The sequence below is a fragment of the Parambassis ranga genome, chromosome 17 (genome assembly GCF_900634625.1).
Source record: "Parambassis ranga chromosome 17, fParRan2.1, whole genome shotgun sequence".
Classification (NCBI taxonomy): domain Eukaryota; kingdom Metazoa; phylum Chordata; class Actinopteri; family Ambassidae; genus Parambassis; species Parambassis ranga.
Window position 1 is genome coordinate 8,944,608 of NC_041037.1, and position 17,893 is coordinate 8,962,500.

Sequence of the window (17,893 nt, forward strand, 5' to 3'; positions counted from 1 at the left end):
GCAGCACTGGCAGTTGTGTAAGTGGCATGTGTCCCTCCCGCCACGGGCCGCCACTGAGCAGCAGCGACGGCCAGTTCCCCCCGGGCTGGCATTAAGCTACAGCAAGGCCCCATTTCAGGTGGTGGCCATGGCCTGTGGTGTCAAAACCAGCATAAAAAAGGAAACTGCTGGAGGGAAGCAAGCAAAGGAGAAAAGAACAAAAGAAGTGAAAAGCTGGAGGGGGAAAAACAAGAGTGAAGAAGAGGTGTAAAACAGCAATCTAGTCTTTTAGTTGATGCTCCTTCAAAGAAATGGAGGCTGATGGTATTCTCCTAGCTAGCCTCATTCAGCTGCTACAGGATGCATTATTAGACTTTTAGTTTTGAATTTCAAATGTTGAATTTCCAAATAAACCTTAAACCTTTGTCTTGAACTGCTCCTTTCCTCCACTTTTTCCATCCACCTTGCATTATTGCTTCATAGATAATCATGCTGTAGCTTACAATTAAGAAAGCTTTGGTAAAAACAATAACTATAATAGCAAACAATCATTTTTAATATTAGCAATATAGTGTATATTTTCTCAGATTCATAATCAGACTCTTTGCTGGTGAGGAGGTCTTAGACTCCAGTTAATACAGCTCTGAGTGTATGTAGGTGGTTGTATAAGGGTGCGTCTCCACCCTGTTGGAAGAAAGTTGGAAGAAAGTGACCGGAGTACTGACACGCACCACCTAACCTGACCATTATACTGGTCTCTCTGAGTCATTTAACCTTGTAGAACATGGAGCTGTTTTTGACAGCTGCCTTTACTCAAAAGCTTTTATTATTTTGAGACAAAAGAAGCTTTTTTGGATCCAAATGACCAATTCACACAGCAGCAGACCAGCAGCTCCCATATTGTGTAAGGGGTCAGTGGACACTGGTGACTCTGAGGAGAGCAATAGAACAGCTTGCCTGACAGCGAAGTGATGTTAATAATTCTGTAAATACTGTGTACGCTTTACACTTTTCTTATTACAATTCATCTTGAGGGGGTTTCGGCTTTAGGTGCCAAGAGACATTTTTCTCTAAAACCACAAACCTACTTAAAAAAGTCAGAACATTCCACCGAGAACCGAAGACATCTCTACTAAATTTCCTCAAAAATCCATCACACAGTCATTGAGATGTTTGCGCGGCAGGTCATGATTTACAAATGTTTACCCCGACAAAGCTGAGCGGGAGCCTATTTTGCTCCTCTGTTTGCTTCCACTACACCCACACATGGCCATAACCACACACCCTCCTCCTCCAACAGCTTGTCCAAGTGTATTTTCAAGGTCGTTTCCTTTCAGATTGCTTCCTGAAAGGCTTTAAAAAAAAGCCAGCCCTGAAAAGTGAAGGTGGGGGCGATGGGAGGGGGGAGCCTTACAGCAAGCTACGACACAACCTTCATGCTCAGCTTTATTTGCTTGTTTCTGCCGGTGTTGGTTTTTTTTGTTTGGTTTATAATGAGTTGAGAACTTTACAATCTTTCAGTCACAAAGAGAGAAGACAGAAAAGACTGTAAATGGACTGGTCCAGTCTCTATCACTGCAGCAGCTTAGCTTTACAGCTGCTATCAGCCCTCGTTACACTTGCTCATTATCATATGATCAGCTCTGTGTATTAGTAGGTTTAGAAGTTCAGTTTCGTTTCATTTTCTGTTGCTGATTGCTATTTTTTAATACAGAAAAGTCTTGGTTTGTGTGAAAATACACCCAAGAGGTTCTTCATAATGACAAACCTACACAGAGCAACAAGGTGTTGCTGTTAATGTACAAGAAAGGTGTACACTGAGCAGGCCTTTGAACATCTTATCTGGTTCAAGTAATGAAATTCACACCTCATCTGGAGAAGCATGATGGAACCTTTATTTTAGGTTTATTTTAGGGTTCAGAGTGATGCATTGATGTCCAGTTTTGAACTCCAACCTCCTCTATGTATGTGCAGATCTGCACTGAGGTGAATCTGAAGTTTAATGAGTCTCAGATGTCACTTCACATTTCAGAGCCGCTGAAAATATCTTTGGGAGAACTCTACAGCATCTAATGGCCAAGTGCAGCTATCATCCAATAAAAAAAAGTAAGGGGTTTAACTTTATCTGTCATCCTTTGGCACATAATTACAGACGCACACGCTCGTACAAAACACAACCGTTCAGCCGAGCCCACGTAGTTCTCTTTGTGATCACATCATAGCCGGATGCTGACAAACAGCTGTAATCTGCTGAACGCTATGTTGGCTGTGGCGGTCCATTCTCAAAAAGTGCATTTCTCAAATGCTCTATTTTCTGTTTTCTTATAATGCTATTACTCTGCGAGGGGAGAGATAAGCTTCACACTGTGAGCGCAACAGAGAGAGAGGAGAGGAAAACAGATAGTGAAGAATGGAGATACAATGAAGACGGAGGAGGCGGAGGAGCACCCCGCTGTGTGTGTGTAGCTGTGTGTGTTTGTAATTAGCATACGTGAATCTCTGAATGCTAATGTTTCTGTTTATGTGACAGAAATACATTTTTCCTTTGAAGCTAATTCAACATGACAATTTGAAAATATTTACACCACTTCATATGTTTATTTGAGTTTGAATCTGACCGTTTCAGTTTGTTCCTGTGACTGATGGAACTAAATCTGTGTTACCGGAGCAGACATGAGAGAATCTGTGGGAGATTAAGTGGAAGTTATGTTTAGTGCACATCATTATTTGTACTTAGCTGCAATTATTCTATGGGTCTGAGCACTGATGGATGACATGCATTGTTTTGGGGGTAATCATGTGTTAATAGTCAGATCATCAGTTCAACAGGTAATTAAACAAAGTTCAGTCACAACAACCGTTTGAGCAGACAATAAATTACACTAATAGCTCTGTAAGTGGTCTGAGGTATTAACTGGTCTCTCTGTCATCCTGTCAAACAAATATTCTTCTCCCACATTTGATTCCAGCCAACATCCACAGTAATGTCGTTAGTGAACTTCAGCAAGTCAATCAAAAGCTGACTCAAGTGCTTCAAAAGGTTAATTTATCTCCTAATTATTCTCCTTCTATGAGCAGTTATCATAAATCACCTTGTGTCACTTTCAGTCGAGATACTGGACTGTGCTGCTAGAAATAATGCCCATATATAACATATAAAGGTGCATATCTGTATGCAGATGTGAGTGTGTGTTGCCGTTGGTGGTCTGACAGGAATTTTATTGCAAAGAAATGACTGAACATAACCCTGACAGATGGCGAACGGTGAGCTCCACTCATCACTGAAAGTCATTTAGTCGATTTTTTGGTTTTTAAATGAACTTTCTTCACAGAGTGACTCTTTCGTTATGTTGGAAAATGTATCATTTTACTGGAGGAAAGAAATTTACAGACAGAGGTTTGTGTTACATCTGTGTCACGCTTACCTGTTGTAAATGTCGTCGTCCTCTCCTCCCCAGCCCCAGTACTCGTTGGGAAAGCCGTTGATCTTCAGAAACTGTTTTTTACTGAGGCCTGAAACTCCTCCAAAGTAGCCTGCGTACGGCAGCCTGCAGGAGAAGGAAGGTAGAAGAAGGAGAGTGAGGGACAGGTGACAAAGAGACATTACATTTCTAATGATCCTGGTGCATATATCAAATCAACATAACTTAAATTGTGTAAACAAGCACATTGATGGGGACCTGCAGCCTCATCTCTCTGCTTGGCTGTTGCTTCCCGTGTCAAAGGGTTTACATTTACTGTACGACTTCATGGCATGACAAGAAAACATGTGACAGAACTAAAGCTTTGAGTGGAGAGAGCAAAAACACCAATCTGACTTCAGAGGAACATCCTGTATTTACAGGCTTGTTTGTTTATAATATTTATCAAGAATAATTTGACAGGAACCACTATGTGTTAATTTGGAGCCAATTAGGTTTCCATCCATTTCTTAACCCGTTTTGTCCTGTCCGGTTACACCCTGGACAGGTCGCCAGTCAATCACTGGGCTAACACAAAGACAAACAACCAGCCATTTATGTAAGTTCCCTGTTTCCCCTGAGCGACCAGAGAGACCAAATTGATGAACTTTTATGTTGACAAATTACAAAATAAACAGCTGATAATGCTACATTTAATTCTGTAATTGATGGAGAAACCAGCCATTTATACTGTTTGTGTGTGACTGTGTGTGTGTGTGTGTGTGAAGACAATGCATAAAAAGGCAGACAAGCCCTTTTTTCTTATTTTTCCTCAAAAGTCCTGAGACTAGTGGAGTGGGACGGACATCAGCTGGGAATGTCATGACAGGCGCCTGGGGTCTAACTGGAGGGCGATACAAGTGTGTGTCTGTGTGCGTGCACGTGTGTGCATCTTCTGTACAGCATCTGTTGTCAAACGTATGACAGCTCCCTGTTGAAAGATGACAAGCAGAAACTAATGAGACCGTATGTTTCTGCACAAGTTCTCCTAGCAACAGGATGGTCAAAACAGCGTGTGTGTGGGATACACGCTATAAGAAGAAGTGAAATACTGCAGAAATTGAACTTGATGAGCTGCACAAAATGCTTATATGTGCATTATAGTAAACTTCATATTTGTGTATTTAGAAGTGTGATAAAGGAGTATGAGGAACAGTATGCAACAACAAACTGGCAATATTGTTGGGCTATATGTGTGTGTGGCACTAACACTCCTATGGTTCAGTGGTTGGCAGCTGTTTGGCTCAGAAAGCCACCTGCTATGAGCTGCATGTGTGAGCAGGACACACCGCAAAACTAAACCTGTTTTTTGTGTGAATAAGGCCACAATAAGGCTTCTAAACCGTCACAGTCACCCACTGTTTCAGCATGCTGGGACTAAAAGCAGAAATTTAGGTTGTGGTCACATTTTAAAGGTCAAAACAAAACTGTAAATTAGACCGACATTAAAGTCTGACAGCTCATTTTAATGAGCTTCTTGCTTGCTGACTTATGGAGTCCTAATGTAACACAATTTTCTGCCAAAGCTGGGAAAGCTTTTGAATCAAATTCTGATGGCAGCTTTAATGAAACACATTTGAGTCACGTCTGAGTTTTTGGCTCTTAATAAGGCCGAACTTTTTTTTTCTCTTTTTTTACATCAACATTGACTGTTTTTTTTATTGAGTGATTGTTAAATGAAATAAGTTTCAGGTACCTTAACATGTGAAGCTTCCCTTTGTGAAGGCACACTGCAGACTTCTATAACACTGATAGGATCGGGTCATGACCTAGCATAAACATGCTCTCTGTTCACACTCACACTGTTCCTACTCGGGGAATAAGTACCTAAAACATCCAGGAAATTATGCTTAATGTAATGGTAACAGAATTTCACAATTTATATGGGGCCCCTGTGAGAGGCTGTAATCTGTTGCTTTTGAAAAGGCTGTGTTGAAATGGACTTGAAGGTGACCCTTCGTGCTCAGAGAGCTGTTAGGTGCTGTGAGGTGCAAAGGTAATGGAGGAGCACTTAATGTGACCTGACTTTCACTGTCAATGTGTTTTCCCCGTTTATCAGAAAAGTAGAGTGCTTTTACATTCGAAGTCTCTTCCTAAAAAAAAAAAAAGGTCAAACATGCTGAAATTCACTGACTGCTATATGCTGCAAATATCTCCTCTCCATTTATCAACATGGCTGCTGTCTTTAATTTGAAAGCTTCCCAAATGGTAAAACTAGAAGAACACCACTTTGACCTTGGGAACCAGTTTTCTCCATGCTCTAATTTTTACGCAAGTAATTAGCTTCAATCAATTCTGCGACCTTCCACTCACTCTTAAGTTCTCTCACTGATTTTTCTCAAGCATCCAGAGAGTCTGATAAAACCCCTTACAGTTTTACTGATTCAGTGCTAATAAGAAATGTTAGCCACAGTGGTGCCTATGTGCCACCTGGCATTGTTTTTTTTTTTGTTGCCAAATAGCATTAGTTTATTGAGGACTATATCAGGAATGTGCAGGCGGGTTTTCAGTTGGATAACTCTTGTTGACTGACAGCTCTGATGGGGAGGTCACATACACATTGGCCATGTTTAGACCATTAATCAATACTTCCGATGCTTTTAGATAATTGAGGGCAGGTGTGGTGTCAATATGCAAAAAGACACTAAAACAGGACTTGACCATTTAGTGCTTTAGAAGTCCTCTGGGTACACTGAATTTTATATTTACTATAAACTTAAAGCATATGAAAATCTTATATTCCCACAGGCAGTGTTTATGACTCAGGTTGTGGTTTCTCCTATCTTAAAGAAGGTTCAGGCTCAACAGCGCTGGGTTCAGAACTTAAACGTCCCCGTTTACCTTGACCCTGTGGACTGTTTTTTTTAGTCTCACCTTTTTATCTCTACAAAGCACTTTAACATAAATGGCTGCTGAGAACTCAATATCAGTGACCTTTCACCTCTTTCTGACCACTGCGTTGATATTTTTGTCACCCTATCACTATGTCTTACATCACACATCCTCCCAAACTTGGATTTGATATTTTGAGTGCAGTGGCATTTGGCAACAGGGGCTGACTTTAAGCACTGGAGAGCACACTCATACGGGTCAAAACACCAAGTGTAAAATGATAAGCACAACATGCTGTGTATGATTTGAACCAACCTTAACATTTCAAACTGTAGCAACCATCCAAGTGAGTACAGACAGTCTACTATATGGATGTATCCCTTTTTAGTTTTCCAATTGTCAGTTTTTAATACTTAAGTAATAATTATGGGAATTCATTATTTTGTGGGTGAATAGTTAGAGTGCAGATTAGAAGTTCTGACATTTAAAGCAAGCAAGATTTCAAAGTCCACCCCCTCTCTTAACATAACTGCTGTTGGTAACCACAATTTTCCATTGGACTGTTTCTATTGGTCATTAAGACAAACCAATCACAGCCTTGTGAATTGCTAGACAGTGTTGGATAGCAGATTTACAGGAATATAGCAGCTACAGATGACACATCCTTATCATTGCCATCTTAAAGCCTGTGTCATTTTTTGCTGTCAGGATGTAAATCCCATTTTAAGGAATATAAGAAATAGCGGTTTTGGATGAAACCCTGGTTCGTCATTTATGTAAAAGTAACAGGCTGAAACCCTAAAGGTGAAGGTTTTGCTATCACACAGGAAAAAGCAGCAGTGCGCCTAATTATTTTTCAGTTTAATTGGATAAATGGCTAAGTGTGCTCCTCTAGTGCCTCGCTGACACTAAAACCATAAGTTAACATCCTCCCTTCTAACCACAGCTGACCATTTGGTCTAACAGGTCTCAGTTTGTACTCTCTTTGATGAAGGTCTTTTCACTTGCTGTAGACGGGGCTTGTTAGTTACACTTTGAAACATGCGCTCTCGTTAGGACTACGGAAGTATGACCAAATCAAAATTGGCAGCAGTGAACTGTGGCACATTTTCATGCTAATTTAGACTTCAGACAAAGTATAATGAGATTTACTCAAATTAAACACTGGTCTGTCAGTTATCTGTCGGAACAAAGGCTGTGGGCCGTTTGTGAAATTCTTTGTGATGCAGACAGAACAACCTATTTACATTTGAGGAGCTAAGTGTAACAAACCGTAACAACGATGCACAATGATAATCTGAACAGACAGGCAGGTATGCAGCCCACCTACTAAAACATCGTTCAGCCCTTCGGGACATCATTTTTTTGTTCAGGCTTCATCGCTGTGCTTATGAATGTAATCAGACATCCTTGTGTCACCTGAAGCCAAACTTGTCCATGGCGATGGCGAAGTGTCTCGGCTGGTCATAGCAGTGGTAGAGGTTGCGGTCGTCCATAGGAATAAGGTCGACATCACTGAAGATGAAGCAGTCGTACTCTGCGTCCTTCAGAGCCTCCGTGTAGCCGACGTTCAACAACTTGGCACGATTGAAAGTGTCCTCACCCAACTGCAAGACACACACCCAAAAATAGGACGTAGTTAGTGTCACGACTGTCACAGATTTGTTTCAGTGACATATGATCCAAAAGTCTGAGTCCACCACTTCTAAGAATAACATAGTCCACTTAAAGGATTAAGTGGTAAATACAGAATAAAGAAACCACGCTGTTTTCCTTTTACTACAAAACAATTAGGAGCAATCAAACACACTGCGGCTATAAATCAGAGCTGACACATGTTACATGACATCAGGTGATTAAGAGCTACAGGCACTTTAACCATGCACAGGGTGAGTCAGACTAAAACACTCCAATCAAAGCTGTTCTGTTTATCCAGTATAAATTGAGAGTTTGTTGACATGATCAGTGACCTGAAACACTGACATGCATCAAAGCAACGACCGCAGCACTGCCTCTTGTGGTCATTATAGGTCATTGTAGGAAAGAATGCCCAGTGTAGTATTTTTCCACTGCAGGAACTCTGTAGAATCTACTTGGCTCATAGTAATAAATCAACATGTTTTTAATGTTTTGTCTACTTGCACTATGCACTACTAATGGCTAATCACTGTTTTAATGGTAAACATCCAAACTCTGATCAGTTAAACATACCGGGTGTTTAGGAGCTCCTAGCAGTTCTTGCTAATCATATACCATTTACTGTACGCACAGTCAGCATCACTGACCATCATTTTTAATGTCTGCAGTTCTGCTCTGTATTTATCTCTACATGCAGCATGAACTGATGTGTTCATTGACCCTATGAGAGCTTTCCGCTGCAGTAAAATGCTTCTGTTTTTCTCCACGTGTCTCCACGTGGCCCAGGTTCAACACTTCGGCTAAGATAAATGCATTCTAGCCGAGAGTACAGCAATGTAAGATAGTCGAGGGTAATACATATGACAGTTATGAATTCAATAATGTACAAGATACTGTGTGTATCTCTCTCCGCAGAGCCCTTGTGCTACAGCATTGGCTTGGTAAGGTCCAAGTCCTTGTCAAAGAGTATAAAGGTCAGCAGGCAAGAAGAGAAGCTACTGTGTGTATGCTGCACCGTGAGAGTCCATCCTCCTCCACATGCTTTGAATATATTCTACTTTAAAGTACAGTGAAGATCAGAGACAAGAGTGACACTCAAAGCATTTGTTGTCAGTGTAACAGCCCGAGTTCCCCCCAGGAGACTCTTAGACTTACAACTATGGTCCAGCTACCTGAAGACAAACAGCTCAGGATGGAAACGGTTAAATCAGGGATTAGTCCACCGACTCATTAAGCAAACAGAAATTATCCTAATATCAAATTCAGCTTTTTCAGTTTTTTTTTTTATTTTCAGGCAAATAGAATCAGATTCTAATACAGCATATATGTATGTTACTGTAGCTCTAAAGCAGTATTGTGTAATACCAAATGAAATTTGTAGAATGAGTTTTTTTATATATCACTGTAAGCCCTTGCAAAGTCTCCAAGATGTGAGTCCCCACATGACAAGATTACAGGTTTATGTTAATAAGACTGGGCCCGAGTGCGAATCTTCATGTCTCATACCACAGTGAGGGACCTCCCGGTTGGATAAATGTCCCAGTATCTATAGCAGAACAATGAGCCAGTGTTGCAAATTTGCTGCAGTCACGTATTTCTCGCCCATTAGGGAAAACCACCCACTTTTGACAGCAGTGAGAATCACTGGAATGATTAATGCATCTGCTGCTTGTCCTTACTTCTGTTCAGGATAAGGTTTTTCTTTTTGTTTTTTTGGAAGCTCTTCTCCATACTGGTGCATTATCTGTCCGGACCGGCCGTGAATCAAGTACAATGAGTAATCCCCTTGGTAAGCCCACTAATACCTGAGATTTGAGAGCATAATCCCTCTGTGCAGGTAACAAAAAAAAAGAAACAAAAAAACAAAAATCTATTGTCACAAATCCACTGAGGCTCTCTGAAGTGGCCTTCGCCTTGTTTTTGAACAGCAGATTGGAACAATATTGTCCAAGGTAGAGACACAGAGTAGAGGCAGTGAGATCAGAAGCTGATATTAGGTGAAATCAAAAACAGGAATATATTAAGAAGTAAGAAACACCAAATATAAGATGGAATTTATTACTTTTTGACTTAACACCATCTCTGCTGGTGTTGTCCTGTTGGCTTCATCGAGCCAGGACCTCCAGTGTGCACTGGGACGGTTTGCAGCCGAGTGTGAAGCGGCAAGGATGAGAATCAGCACCTCCAAGTCCGAGGCCATGGTTCTCGACCGGAAAAACAGGGTTTGTCCTCTCTGGGTGGGAGGAGAGCTCCTGCCCCAAGTGGAGGAGTTTGTGTATCTCTGGGTCTCGTTCACGAGTGAGGGGAAAATGGAGTGGGAGATTGACAGGCGAATCGGTGCAGCCTCCGCAGTAATGCGATTGCTGTACCGGTCCATCGTGGTGAATCTACATTCCCACCCTCACCTATGGTCATGAGCTTTGGGTAGTGACCGAAAGAATGAGCTTGTGAATACAAGTGGACGAAATGAGTTTGCTTCGAAGGGTGGCTGGGCGCTAGAGAAAGGGTGAGGAGCTGGGTCACCCGAGAGGAGCTCGGAGTAGAGCCACTGCTCCTTCACACTGAGAGGAGCCAGCTGAGGTGGCTCGGGCATCTGTTTCGGATGCCCCTGGACGCTTCCCTGGGGAGGTGTTCTGGGCATGTCCCACTGGGAGGAGACCTCGGGGTAGACCCAGGATGTGGTAGAGAGACCATGTCTCTGGGCTGGCCTGGGAACGCCTCAGGATTTCCCAGGAAGAGCTGGAGGAGGTGTCTGGTGAGAGGAAAGTCTGAGACTGCTGAGGAATCATACCATCAGCTTAAACTGCTGCCCCTGCAACCCGGCCCTGGATAAGCGGTCGAAGATGGACGGATGATGCAAAACTAAATATTATACAAACATCCATCAAAGCTGTATGTAGTGCTGCAGGCTACAACAACCATGAATTCCAGGATTTGAGATTGAGACAGAACAGGAGATAAAATAACTGGAGGTAGTTGTAAAAAAACAAAAACAAAAAACAAGACACCTTTTTCTGCTCTTAACCTCATTAGGCATTACTGTGGTCATTGTGTATTATTTTTATACGACGTGTGTGTGTGATCCTCCCTGCAACTCCGCTTTATGGTGCTCTACATCTTCCCTAATCGCTTCATGCCAGTTCAAATTAGTTGCAGGATGGAAGTGACACCCATTATATTGGAAAGGGCATTTCAGCAGTGTGGGAACACAGCACCAATAGGATTGATAGATACAGAGGTTTGCAGGCATTCACACTGATCATTGATATATTCTGCTTTCATACACACACACACACACACACATATATATATATATATATATATATATATATATATATATATATAGTTGTCATGTATTGTTGATGCAGTATTTTCTGTGGACTTTGCATTTCCCTCTGCTGCCGGCTGCAGTATTTGTTTTTTTTGGTCTCTCCTCCTCCAGGCTGTTGTTTCCTGACCAAAACCAGTTCATTTATTTTTTTTGATTCACCCAGAATGCACTGCTGCTCAGCTACTATTCGCCTACGGTGGCCCACGGGGGACAGTGAAACCATTCATGCATGAATATTTGACAAATCAACAAATTACAGAGTGAAATGCAGGAAGGGTACTCCAATTTAGCGCAGAGCGATTTTTGGCTCCTCGTTTGCAATTTCACAGGCATCTTTTAACTTTCAAGGACATTTCTGCTCCATTAATTTTTGATCAAGCTCTACATAATGCAGTGTGTGCATATGCATGTGGGCATGCAACCTCAGCCCTGAGTAAATGAGTTTACTGACAAGTGTGACAAGCACGCATGTACCATGATTTTCTCTCTCGTTTGCTGAAACCTCTGCTTCCTCAACAGACGTGCACATAGCTGCATTTTTGGAAACATCCAGCAAGTCCGCCCTCGGTTTAGTGTGATGCACGTGTTCCTACTTCATTTCTGCAACTTCCGTGTAAAATAATTAATTTAAAAAAAAAAAAACAAAAAAAAAAAAAAACAGGTAGCCATCACCATGACAGATTTAGTTCTGTAAGGTGCCTCGGGGGTCCTCTATGTTTAGGACTATTTTAATGCGGGGGTCCTTTAAATGTTTAGGACTATTTTAATGCAGACATAGTGAATAAAGCCTTTTAGTTCATTTGCAGGTAATTGGCATTTATTTACAAAAAAAAAACTTGTGTGCTGACATTTTTATTTTATTACATTCATTTGGCAGACGCTTTTATAAATTACAGCCTGCAGTAAGTGCACTCAACTTTCACAGAAAAGAAAGTCTTTCACTATAAAAACATATTTTTTTTAAAGATTATTTCTTATTTATCAAAAATGCCAAATAAAAATCAGACATTTATTTTTTTACCCAGCCTGTCCTTGGAAAATGGGCCTATCTCAGTTAGCAAGGAATGAGAGGCCGAATACATCCTGTATATGTTGGAAAATCTAATATGAGTTGGATATTTCTGATCCAAGGAAACAACAGCCGTGTATGTATCTACTGCCTGCATGTGATGTTGGAGGCTTGAATGCCCTCCTAGGCTCTGCTCACACACCATCTTTTTGTTCTTTAAGCATTGGGGCCTCGTTCACACTGGAGAAAATAAATCCAGCTAGAGTGGGATTGAATCTGGATAGCTTTTAAGCTGGATACGTTCAGACCTATTTCCACATCCATCTTAACCCAGCTTCTTTGTTTTCCTCTAAACCACTAGGTGGCACATCGTGAAAATCAAAGTCTGCTCGGGCTGCGGTACGACGGCATGCATTTATGCTTCGTGAGTTTTTTTTTGTGTCATTCGATCATTTAATTTTTCCCGTTCGAAACGCAGTTTATTCCTTTGTAGCCATGTTGTAAATAAACTCTGGGCAAAGCTGTTGCAATTCGATGGATGTTTGCACACAGCTTTTTTTATGTGACCCGGAAACTGTCCCTGTGAACCCGGAAGTATGACGTTGCTAGCAGGATTCACTAGTTGCATTTGCGTTCAGACCTAAGCCACGTTTAAGCCAGTCCGGCTAGATCCACCTTTGAGAGGTTAATTGAGATCAACCCGGACATATCGGGATTCCCATTGTTCAGACTCGGATATATCCGGATACTGCCCGAGTCCCGCTCTAGCAGGATTGATTTGTGAATGGGGTCTAGGTGGAACTTAGGTGGAGTCAGGCCCTGCTAAAATGTCATTAGATGACCTTCAAAACCATTCTTTTAAAATCTATGGCTCATCAAGGGTTTTTCCATTTTTACACACAATCTGTGCTTTTGACCTCTTGCTGACATAAAAAAAGGCAAAAGAAGGATGTCCAGACCCAGAAACAGATGAGAGAACACAGCGTGGTTAATAACTTGAATAAAATGCAGGCAGCAGCTGGGAGAGAGGAGACCTCTGACTGAAAAACCACTGGGGTGAATCACAGGCTCCCGGGGAAAATGTAGGAGGGGTAATTGAATGGAAAACACTCATCATCTGCCATCAAGGTGTCCAGTAGCTTCACTGCAGCAGCTCAGTGACTGGCAGCGGGAAGCTGTGGTCCCTGTTGTGGTTGTTGGCAGCTTCTTGTAATGTGTGCAACAGGGTGCTTTTGGCAAGGGACCAGTGAAAAAAGTTTGTGTGTGTGTATGTGTGTTTGAGGATTTCAAGCAACAACTATCAGCTGCCTCTAAAAGCTGCTTCGTTTCATAGCACTTCTTGATGAGAGCACCTGCAGCTTGATAATTAACTCACCAAGACTGAAAAAGAGGTACTGTAAAAACAAGTGGGATCACTTTCACAATGAAATGTTCATGTCATCATAAATCAGGTGTTCTAAAATCTCACTGTGCTCCTGAAACTTCTTCAAAGGGGCTTTGTTGAGCAATTGGAGTGCATGTGTACATGCCTGTGGATGTGATGGACACCTGTCTGCTGTTAGAAATATGAAAATATACTTACAATGTGGATAGTTTTAAGTTTTGATAAGTTAGATGGTGCTGCCTCATAGTGACACAGTCACTATGGCAAATGTAGGATGATGACAGGAAATGAAGGGAGAGAGGGAAGAAAAATGACATGTAACAAACAGCCCAGCACAACCAGAGATGTTGTGGTTCGTGGTCGACACATGGCAGCAAAGCCACCTCTGGGAGAAGCAGTTGATGGAGCAGATAACAGAGCGAGCTCCATCTGCTGATGAGGATCATGTGACATGAACAAAAGGTCAACCTCAGAGTACATACAGAGCTGTACTGCTGCCTTCAATATACAGTAATGTAATGTAGCTACGCAGCTATATGTGCCCTCCAGTGGCCATGTGAATAAGTGCAAGTCAAACAGGCACAAGAAGGCGAGAGAATTTTTGGATTATTAATGTGGAATGTCAAAATAACATTGTGTGTTTTAATCTTTCATGACCAAACAAAGTTTTTATGATGCCAAAACTAAACTGATAATGAAGCAAAAGGAAACGTTTTCATGCCCCTGGACTGAAGGTCAGTAAATAAAGTTGGTGAATTTTCCCTTTAAGATTGTGAATTTTTTGTGAGCTGTTTTTTGTACACCAGGAAGTGAAATTATGGTGTCAGATTAAGCGGCGGGAGAATTAATTGTAAATTGCCTTCGAGCACTTTTGCTAACACATCATGACGTTAAAACAGCAATGCAATAACAAAGAAATAAAGGAAATGAATCATATCTAAATGATCTTCTCTTTGCCCTCTTTCTCTCTTCATGCTGCCTACTCTCTGATTTCTCGTGTCCGGGAGGTAAAAGGTAAATCTTGCCTCCTCCGTGCACTTCCTGCTCTCAGGTCATCACTTACTCCTCTCATGCTCTTTGCACTGTCTTGTCTCTGGCAGGCCTTCCCTGGTGTCTCTGCAGAAATCTGGTCAGTGTCAGTCTCTGTCTCTCTACATGCCCTCTGAAAACCAATTAACCCTATCAACCATATCTGGGTATCACCAGATAAATCCATTGCTGTGGTCTCTGTGTGAGAGTGCGGGCGTGTGTGTTCGATGAAGACCCAACACGTACTACAACTTTCTCCTTTTGCACACACACATACTTAAAACATACCTGGATTGTTGTTGCCATGGAGATGGATTAAGGTCCAGTCAGTGCTCTGCCTGAAATACTGTCACTAGAGCGTGAGTACGTGTGTATCTGAATGTAACGTGCGCTTGTTCTGTGCACAAGTTCTGTGTGTGTGTGTGACAGGACTTATCAGCCTCCTGCAGATAGATGGAGGTGGGGCCCCTCATCCTATAATTTGGCCGGTCAGTCATTGCAGGGGAAAGGGAGACCACAGGAGACGCACAGAGATTTCACCTTATCTCACTTAATGGAGATTGAGTTAAAATGTGTGTGAATGGATTCCCGTGTGTCTGTGTATGTGTTAAAAAAATATCTGACCTCCAAAAATAGCAAGGGTACTTTAGCTTAGACATAAGCAGCAATGATACTGCAGTGTGTCAAGCTTCAGATTTCTGTATTTGCCAAAGCAGCATACAGAGGAGTACTCTATTGTTATAATAATAATAATAAAAAGGTCATCAAAAATCACAGTTTGAAAGGATGCTGACAACAGTGCTGTTCGATTTAATGTAATTAACATAACCATAAATATCTTATTTGCTAAAAAATGTCACATTTAAAGAAACAGGAAGTGAATAAATATGCTGTGTAGTGACCATCAGCTGTACACTACATGTATATATTGTCTAATAATTCTTAATATATATTGCGACCGCACCACAAGAAAACATCCTATGTAGTGCACTATAAAGTGATTTTGGACACAGCTGGCGTTGTACTGCATGCTCATTTTTAATGCTGTATTATAGCTCCTACTTGATATATTCCGTGATAAGATTACCTGATGTTTGACATTTTATTGGTCCTGGGTAATGCTAACATGCTACCTTGTCAGTCGTGACTACAGAAAGTATGAAATTTGTTGTTCAATAACTAGTTCTGACAATATGAGGTGTTTTCTTACTGCTGAACGAGGAACTGTCAGAAAGGGGCCTACAGGAGATGCTACTTTTAAATGTTGCTAGCTTTCATAAGCTGGTTTATGGTCCCTTCTTTTCTCCTAAAGAGATGTCCATCATGTGTGCAATTTGAGACTCAAGGTGCTAATGTTAGCGTCATTAACTAGCTAGCTACAGCTCTGACTCCAGCTACAAATAAGCTACATGTGTATACTTCTGTGTGAAGAACATCAGTATTTTAAAGTAGATCAGCCATGCTATCCTTGAGCGCTCTTGTGTTTATTATCGCCTTCATGAACATTTGTATCTAAATGCACTTGGCCATGTGTTCTTAATAAAAGATGATCATCCCTTCATTTCAATGGCACCTGGGAAACAGGAAGCTCATCAAAGCTTGATTAGATGCTGCAGTCAACCGTGCACTCCCAAACACAAACACACCACACTATGTATGTCTAATTCATAACCTTACAGTCCTCAATCATATCCGCTGCACTCTGTTTTTTTTTTCTGCTTTATGAGGGCTTGGCAGAGAACACAAAGAGCGAGGGGGGGGGGGGGGGTGACAGAGTTGGCGTGGGGCCAGAATAACTAATTTGCTGTAATGACTTTCTGGCCGCTCTGACACTGAGGAGCTCCCACATAAAGTGAAAGGCTGGGCTACGGCGGTCAATTCAATTATTAGTGCGTCACGGCGCAGTCGATACCTGCTGATCAGGGCAACATCAACACAGCAGTTGGCGATGATATGTTACGCTGGTGATTTGTTGTTGGGTAAATAAGCAGGGACAGCCCTCTGTTATCATACAGGGACTTCTGTCTTATTGCTGGCTGGACACGTCCTCATGGAAATAAGAAGTGAGGACCGCAGTGCAGCCCACTATTATGTATTTTTTATTTCTGGGTTATTGTGTGGAGGATTCAGTGATGAATTAAAAATGCTGAGGATGAGGACATACACTACTGCTCTTTTATATATTATGTGCAAAAGGAGACGGAGGAAATCACAATTATTCTGCCCCTCTCTATGATACACTGCCACACTCTATAATTATAATGGTTTTATTCCTAATTAAAAGGTTATGATGATTCAAAATTTTCACTGGAAAGGTCAGAAATTCTCCAGAGGCCCCAAAGCTGCTGAAATAACAGGAGAAATTATAAAGTGTCCATTGTCATTTATTCCCCTCACACCCATAGGAGTTCACTGCATTTCATTAGATTCCATGTGGTCAAATCTCATTTTTCATTTTAATGAATTATATCGGATACAAAAGCAAAGTGGGTCCCTGAGTGGCTCCACAATAACTTCTACTTAGTTTTAAAAGTTGTCCAAATAAACAGTCCTACTTTAACAATGTATAAACTATAAGGAAACTAACAACAAGGAGTTGTTAACTGACCATAGGGGCTTTTTAGCTTCTTTTAGCTCATTGTTTTAGTTTAGTACCATCTCCTTGCTCTCCTAAGCCACATTTCCAGCTCGATCATCACCAAACAGCAGTTAGAGACCAGCCCAAAACACTGTGGAGCATTTAGATACAAAGCAGGTAACAGTCCCAGGACATGGTGGAGTAAAAATAGACTAAAAAGTAGGAGGAACTGTGACCAGATTTGCCGGGCAGGGCTACAGTATCATGAATTAGCATGGCATTTGTTCAACTGTCATGACAGGATGAGCCAGAGCTGCATGTCCTTGTGAACATTAAAATTACAGTTATGACTCCCCGCTGATTCATTTATATTGGGGCTTGGTCATGTTCGCCCTGAATAACTGCCCAGGGCTGCAGCCAAGGTGGATGCTGAGATGTGTGAGAGTTACCCACAAGGACAACATATGCTAATATGTACACCCTAAAGACATGGCTGCCAGTTATGAGCATTAGCACAATGTTAAGTAAAGTTCATCCTTTGCTTATTTTCAGACTTTTTGACTTTGACTTGAACAGAAGTGTCTGCAGATGGTCCTAACATTTGTTGGGTGATGTCGTATATAATAAGTTGCGATATAGAGAAGCTGTTGTG

General features: G+C 41.5%; 1 protein-coding gene across 2 annotated transcripts in view; it reads right to left on the bottom strand.

The window, feature by feature from the left end:
• Positions 1 to 17,893, bottom strand: part of b4galt2 (UDP-Gal:betaGlcNAc beta 1,4- galactosyltransferase, polypeptide 2) — a 120,105-nt gene that overhangs the window by 20,459 nt on the left and 81,753 nt on the right. For both annotated transcript variants that reach the window (XM_028428318.1, XM_028428317.1), the window contains 2 exons: positions 7,692 to 7,879; positions 3,405 to 3,527 (listed from right to left, as the gene is read on the bottom strand). In XM_028428318.1, coding sequence (XP_028284119.1) covers positions 3,405 to 3,527; positions 7,692 to 7,879 — 311 coding nt within the window. The remainder of the gene's footprint in view (positions 1 to 3,404; positions 3,528 to 7,691; positions 7,880 to 17,893) is intronic.